The sequence below is a fragment of the Passer montanus genome, unplaced genomic scaffold, assembly GCF_014805655.1.
Source record: "Passer montanus isolate IOZ18808 unplaced genomic scaffold, ASM1480565v1 scaffold37, whole genome shotgun sequence".
Taxonomy (NCBI): Eukaryota; Metazoa; Chordata; class Aves; order Passeriformes; family Passeridae; genus Passer; species Passer montanus.
The window spans coordinates 4,936,756-4,944,470 of record NW_024368485.1 but is presented as its reverse complement, the minus strand read 5'-3'; the positions used below and the strand labels follow the sequence as shown (position 1 = coordinate 4,944,470).

General features: G+C 44.2%; 1 protein-coding gene across 20 annotated transcripts in view; it reads left to right on the top strand.

Moving 5' to 3' along the window:
- Window positions 1–274: 274 nt before the first annotated feature.
- The window catches only part of CCDC88A (coiled-coil domain containing 88A), a 67,919-nt gene continuing 60,478 nt past the window's right edge, over window positions 275–7,715 (top strand). For 19 of the 20 annotated variants that reach the window (XR_005628385.1, XM_039716970.1, XM_039716972.1 and 16 more), the window contains exons 1-2: window positions 1,076–1,267; window positions 1,392–1,492. Coding sequence is in view for 19 of the 20 variants with exons in the window: in XM_039716970.1 (XP_039572904.1) it covers window positions 1,205–1,267; window positions 1,392–1,492 (164 nt within the window). In the remaining variant the exon portion in view is untranslated. Of the gene's footprint in view, window positions 360–1,075; window positions 1,268–1,391; window positions 1,493–7,715 lie in introns of those variants that run through there. The other variant, XM_039716955.1, reaches the window with a different exon arrangement.

Sequence of the window (7,715 nt, the reverse complement as noted above, 5' to 3'; positions counted from 1 at the left end):
ACCTCTGTTCCCCCAAAAGGGGGATTGAAAGGGCACTATCATCCCTCAGGGACACCTTTATTCCCGGGTAAAGGACGAGGCTCTCCCCCCTCACCGCACCGAAGGCTGAGCGGTGCCCGCAGCCGCAGCGCGCGCGCGCGCGCCGGGCGCGAGTCCTGCAGCGGTTTCGCCGCGGCCCCGCCCCTTCCCAATCGCGCCGCCATCCCCGAGCGGCGGCGGAGGGATACCCGGCTCGGGGCGGCGGAGGGATCCGCGCGCAGGAGCGGCCGGCCGGGCAGGGAGGGCGGGAGGCAGGCAGGGAGGGAAGGAGGACGAGGACGAGGCGAGCGATGCGGCGCGGCCGCGCTGGCTGAAGCGAGGTGGCCCCGCAGTTCGGGGGGACGCGGGGTGGGGAACGGAGCGGAGCTGGTGCCGCGGGAGCGGTGGCGGAGCGGCAGGAGAGCAGCTGGGGAGGGGTCGGGGGGCGCTCCGGGAGCGGCGAGGGGAGAGCGGAGCCTGAGGGGAGCGGCCAGCGCGGGGGAAGGGCGAGGCTGCGGGGCCGGGCGGCGTGTGCCGCTCCTGCCGCTCTCTGGCGTCGTAGTTTAGTGGAAAAGGGAAGGGATAGAAAAGGGAACTGATTTAAAATAGCCCCCGATCCCTGCGGGGGCCGGTTCCCTGTCGGTGCCATTGCGGGGGACAGCGGGGCTCCGGTGCAGCCGCAGCCCGGGGCTGCGAGAGGGGCGGGGGTCGCTGCCCTCGCTGCTCCCCTCGCCCGGGCTTGGGGCTCTTTTTGTGGGGAAGGGGCAGGATGAGCTTGCGGAGTTTCGCTGGAATTTTTCCTTCCTTTCTGAGGCGCTGCCGCTGCTGAAGCAGATTTTTCCTTCCTCTCTCTTTTTTTTTTTTTTTTTGTCTGATGCAGAATCCCAGTAGCTAGGCAGCCTCCCTCTTTTCTTTCCTTCCTTCCTTCCACCTCTTCGCTATGTAGGAAGGGAGAGGCATCAATGGAAAGGCTGAAATACGCGTAGATGGACTTGCGGATGCATTTTTTCTTGAAAGAGGAAGATAAATCCCGCTTGCCAGTGCACTGACTTTTGTTGGTAAAAATGGGGTTCACTCACTCCAGCTGAATCCTTGGAGCATTCCAGAGAGTTGCTGCAGTGAAGGGACTTACCTTTATTTTTTTGCATCAGAGGAGCTGCATTGATGTTAACCATTTTTTTGTAAAATGGAGAACGAGATCTTCACACCCCTTCTGGAGCAGTTCATGTCGAGCCCTCTTGTCACCTGGGTAAGCGTTCATTTTCCCCTCATCACACGTTCCTGGTGTAATTTGCTCATTGTTTGAGAAGAGCCTTGCGGCAGGGGAGCGAGCTGGACTCGGTGTCACGGAGCTGCTGCTGCTTCTGTTCCAGGTGAAGACGTTCGGACCGCTGGCTGGAGGAAACGGGACCAACCTGGAGGAATATGTGGCGCTGGTGGATGGAGTGTATCTGAACGAAGTCATGCTGCAAATGTGAGTGTGGGCAAGCGCTGCCTTGGGGTAGTTTTTTGCTGGTTTGTTTCTCTTGTATTTTTTTGCTGCCTTATGCTCCCCTTATTGACCTTGGTAAATTACTTTCATTTGTGCGTGACCCGGTCGTGTGGTGGGTTAAGAGGAGACTTGGGATCGTGGCAGATCCCGGCTCCACACAGCCGAATGTCCGAGCAATGTATTTGCAGGATGTATAGTGTGATACAGGCTGAATCATCATTGTAGAACTTACTGGAAAATGGGATGACTGTAAATAGTTTCCTCAGATTTCCACTGAGAGGCATAAAAAAGGTTCATCCTGCTGTAAGTCATGCTCATAAAGAAAATTTTGAATAAATTTGCTTGGCTAATAAGGTTCTAATCCATATCTTGGTGCACGTGACATGCAACTTAAGGATGGCATGCAACTCACACAGGGCTGTTCACTGAGCAAAAGGGCTGCTCTGAAACTCCTTCCTCTTCATTTTCCACCCTTCCTAATTAGAGTAGATAGCAGTTGAGCAGTAAATCTGATGCTTTAATTGTGAGCATAGAGTGATTTCTGGCTATACCCAACAGAAGAAACGTTTTTGCATGGGGTTATAAACTGTTTATTGAAAACTCTGCTTGTCAGGAAAAATCCTTTACAGAGGCTCTCTGTTAATCATAATTTTGACTGGAATGTTGCCCACTACTGTCATGCTGGAGAGTAACACTTGTCAGGTGTCTAGTCATATAATCATAAAAGTGTTACTAGTGCAAAAATTTCTACATACCTTTTTTTTTTTTGGTGTTTTGAGTCCCTGCAGAGAAATACATCCATTTTCTGTATAGGTATGAAAAGCTGTGGGCTTGTGGCCGGCTGGGTACATCCATCAGTGTGTGAGCAGCTTGTGTTGGCAGCTGTTCCTCAGGAACACTGCTCAGGGATGGGCATCCTCCTGCTCTGTTTATAGCTTTTATTCATATTTAGTGCTTTGAAAGTTATTACCCTTGGTGTTCAGCTTGTGTAACTAATCTGTGTCAAAAGAGCAACACTTTACCACATGGAAGTGTGAATTCACAGCCTTTTGAAACCAGTATTTTCTTTGTCACCTATTTCTGTACAACTAAGACTCCCAATTACTCACTTCTAATATTCACTCTAATGTTGAAAAACATGGAAAACTCGGTGGAATGGAACTTCTTGAAGAAAAAAAAATTCTGAGTGGAATCTGGCACACTTTAATAAGAATTTTAAGTGATGCATTTCACTGAAGAATAGTATTTTTATTTTATGACTTCTTTCTTTTTTTTTTCTTGGATTGCATAAAGTGGATTGTCAGCTGTGGCCACTCATTTGCTCTGTAGAACTTCTATGGGATAAAAAAGTTGGACAGCTGGAAGGCAAATTTAGCAGTGGAACAAGGTGATTTTGAAGAATATGGTCCTAAGCTTTTTTCCTGTCAATTTTTTAATATGAATATAAATTGATGCATGGATGTAAAATGGAAAACTGGAGAAGGAACATTCCCATGCCTGAGGCACTGTGTGTTGAATTTGGCTGTGACTTTGTGCATCCTTGACCTCATGCCATGATTACTGTACTTAGGAAGCACTGGGTGTGTAAGTGTAAAAAAATACACACTGGAGATGTAAATTAAAAAAATATATATTTTGGTATTCAGAACAGTGAAAACTACCTCAAACTGGAGGTGTGTGGAAAAGCATTGGTGTACAAATGAAATTAATTTTAGAAATATGTCACTGTACTGGAAGGTCTTTTGGGAGCTGGGATGTATCATGGCTGGTTACTGCTTAGAATTGCCTCTTAGAACTCTGTTCATATTTTAGGAAAGTTCAGTTTGTTTTGGGTTTTGTGCCAGGATTGAAATAGGGGAAAAATTGTTTCATGTTTTGCAGTGTGGTCGTGTCTGTGGTGAAGTCACTGTGGAAACCTGTGTTAACTTTTGGTCCTGTTCACTTTGAATATCCACCTATTAAACAAGTGTCTTCATTTGCAAAAACACTTCCAGGATGCAGCTCTAACTAATCATCAATATAGATTATTTCCAGTGTTTTCCATTTTTATTTCTTTTATTTTCCTTTCATTCATTACTACCAGATATTGAGGAAATGTGGCAGAAATATTTGTGTCATGTGACTTCAAAAGAGGGGTGTTTTTCTTCAGAATGTTGGGCTTGGGGAAGTTTTTTTTTGGTGGTTTGGTTTTTTTTAAAGCTCAGTGACTTCACTTGAGAACCAGAGGTCTGTGGTTAGGAGCTCTGGCAGTGGGGGCTGTTAGAGGTGCTGTGGTCCTGCTGCATATGGACTTTAATACATACCTTTTTCTTGCCAAATGTTGAAAAAACAAATTCTGTGACCATAAAAGTGGGTGTTAATATTGGATTAGGCATGGTTTGTAAATAGTCACACAGTCAAAAAAAAAAAACTGGCTTTGTTAGTTAGAGAAGGTTTTTTGTTCAGTTAGAAAAGAGTTAATCCTGCCCTCCATCACCTGCAAGTGAGAGTCCAGATTTGGTTCTCCTTGTGCTTGTCTGGATCAATTTTATTTTCAACAATTGCAATGATTCAGACAGGGCAGAGAGGTGTCAGCATTGGAATTGTTGCAGGGTGCTGATGGTGCTGAGCTTTATCAGCACTGAGTTTATTAGTACCTCCTCCATGAGAGAATTCATTGCATTCCTTGTATGTTTTTTACCTTTGGATGTTTTGGGACATGTGAAAAATTTCCCAGATTCTGTTCAGTGACCAGTTACATCTGAAGGGCTCTTCCTTGCTGGAGATGCTACAGGCCAATTGATATTATTTTTTTAATTTTACTTTTAATTAAGGAGATTCCCAGTGTTTATAATATTAGCTCCTAACTTGAGAGAATGTCTCTAATTTCCTGTTTAAATTTAGGTCCCATGCTTCAGAGGTATCCAGTTACTTACCTTCTGCTGGGATCAGTCAGTATCTGATACTTGTGCATAGAAACCCATCTGTCTTTCTAAATCTGAGCCTTTATCTTGGTGCTCTTTGATACAAAAAAGGGGTCATGCATCTTGGAAATAAATCAGAGCACGAGATCACTGCACTGGTGTTCTGCCATGGCAGGGAGGTGGAGGAACATGCCAGGAATGCTTCATACCTTCACTGCACCTCTGTGTCTTAGTGCTTCTAACATTTTATTTATAAAGTGTCATAGGCTTGAGCAGAATCTGTTGTGTTTGGTACTGCATTCAGTGAAGCAGTGTCATTCAGTGGATTAGTCACCTGTTGCACACCATATTACAATTGCAGTAAAATAATACTCAGTTGTCCTGGAGATATTTTTCCAGAACCTGATTAACATCACCTCAGGTTTTTTTTAATAGCCTTAGCACTGTACTGTTTATAAACTCCTCTGATCCAAAAAAACCTGCAATATTTTTACAGAAACACTCATTTTCTGTGATGTATTTATTTCCTTTTTTGATAGGTCTTGCTCTCTGATACTTGTTAACTGAATTCCAGTAGGATTGGGTAAGAAACGATGAAAGTCTTTCAGTATGAGCTGTGGTTCCCAAACTGACAAGAGTCTTGCTGGTTCCTTTGAATAAAAAGAGACAGCTGCAAGTAGTTACAAGATTGGGGCTTTCATTACGTTTACCACCACCATTAATATTTGGTCAAGCAACAAAGACTTGAAACGGCATTTTAGCTTTAATTGTTTTCTTTTACTGTGCTTTGTATTTATGGAAATAAATCTGGTTTAAAAGAAGTACAGTACTGGACCCAGGCTGTAATGGACAGAACCAAACTCTGGAACTGAGTTAACTTAATCCACTGTCTGGAAAACCTGGCTGCTTTCATCCTGCTGTGCCTTTTATAACTTTGGTCTTAATTATATAAATTAAGTGATACTTTCCATATCAGTCTTTGCATCCAGACGTGCTGAAAACTACTTCAAGGATGAAGTCTTTTATTCTTCTCCTGGGTTTTTCCCCTTTTACCGTTCTCCCACTGTTTTTCTCTGGCTGAATCCACATGCAGGCCTTTCACACCATCAGATTTTCCAGGTGGACTGGCTGCCTGTTTCCTCCCACCACGCTGCTGGTGTGTGCCTAGAATGTGGACAGCTTCCTTGGCTGCTGTTTGCAGCTCTCAGCCTTCACTTGTGTGCTTTTTTCCGAGCACTTCAGCCTGCCAGCCCATACTTCTGGCTTGCCTGTATCTCCCCCTGAAAACTGGACTCGGTCTCCAGTGCTGGAGCCAGCTGCTCTGTGAAAGAGTGCAGCCACTCAATCCAATTAACTCCTTCTTGGGAAGACCAAGGAAGGAGAGGCAGCTTCAGCCAGGCCCTGGCTGGGTGGGGAAATGGAAAAGAGTTTTGAGGAGAAGGAAATCGGTGGCATTGGCAGCAGAAGTAGGAAGGTGTATTTTAGAAAAAGGTCAGATATTATTAAGTCCACACTTTATCACTTCATGGCGTAGGTTCACACTTCCCAGATGTGCTCTGTCAGGTTTTCCACAGGTGCAAGGTGTCACTTGGACTTCGTGAGAGTTGTTGCTCCCAAAAGTAGCTCTGCAAGCAGCAGGGCTGAGATTTTTCTTCAGGAAAGCTGAATTTGTAACAGTCACTTTTTTTGTAAAAAAAGCAAATTCTTCAGTAAATGGTTCAGCACAATGTGCACCAGGACTGTTGAAATGAAACCCTTTTGGTTAGAGAAGAGGAAAGTTCTTAGTTGGAATGATGAATGATTTTAGATGGGGCCATCAGCCTGCAGTGAGCTCTGAATTGGGCAGGTGAGGGGGAGACAGGCTGACACCTGCACCTGTGAGGTGCTTGGGTTTTTGATAGGTAGAGGGGAAAGTGCAAGGGTTGAACATGGACTGCTTGAAGTGGTTATCTTGGCTCGTCTCTGTTTTACTAGGTTTTGTTATGCTTTTGTACCCTTTCCACAGCTGATGTCCACTTTCCTTCATCCTGGTGACCCTGATTCATTCCTGAGCAGAAAACTACTCTGTAGTTCGCTCTTGTTCTGTGCAAGGTTTTCAAGATTAGGAATTAAATCATCTAACCTTTCTTTACACATCCACATCCACTTCTTTCCTCTTTCCTTCATGTGCCCTCTTGGTTACCTTTCTTTGACTCTGTCTCCTTATCTTTTTTTTGGTAGCCTGCCACTGAATCCATTCTTACTCTAGGCTAGTACCTTGGGCCATAGAATAAAAACTGAATTTAAAATGATTTTTTAATACATACAGAGAATTCAGCCTGTCAACCTGTTCCATAAATAGCCATCTTAGATGCAATATCAAAATAACTTGTCTCAGCATTGAAAGCATTCTGGCAAGGAAAGAACATACATTCACCATGGCTTTGCAGTTTCTTTTCCAGAGAATTTTGCATTTCACGTTCTGCATGCTGTTTCAGAGCACTCCATGAGAATAAGAGCTGCAGTAAAATCCAGTTTTAAGTTGGCTACAGACACCTGGCTGATCAGCTTGTCCCCTTCAGTGGCAAGGCTGTGCTGCTTCAGATTTCTTGGCTGGTCTGGGGATCTCTCCACCACAAACCCTTGGAAAGCATTGCTGTGCTCTGATCTTTCTTGTGAAAACTAACCTAGTTAACTGAATTTGGATGCTAAATTAAGCTCATCTTATCTTGCACCAAATTTAAGATTTACTTCTAGATTTTCCTCATTTGTTTCTTCTGTAAAGAAGGGACTTTTTGAGTTTTGTGTTTTTTCATATGTTCTTGTTATTTTTGTTTCCTCCTCTTTTTTCTCTAAGCTAAATAGCAATTTCTTGCCTTCCTTGTCTTTCATAATGAACCACTTTTCCCTAGGTAGTAATTATTTAGGGATCAAGATATTTTTCCAAGATGCTGCTTTGTTAGAGCACATGATTTCAGTGGTCAAAGATGATTTGGGAATAACTCTGTGAGAGTGTCTGAGTTTGTGTGCTTTGTTTTAGAGTCCAGTCTTTATCCTGAAGATGCTCCAGAGGCATTTGTTGAGCACTGTTTGCAAAATGCCTCCCTTTTGTTTAATGGGATTAATTGATGCCAGGGCTTGGAATTGAAGCAAGGCTACTGCTTGACCCGAGCAAAAATGGCCTGATGTTGTATTTTGGGATGGGAAATTGTAAGGGCTGAACTCATAAATGGTTTCTGTTGTATTCCTGGCCATTGGGTGAATCTTCGTGTTGCACATTTAGAGACACTCCAATACTTGCTTTCTTTCCTCTAGTGACAGAA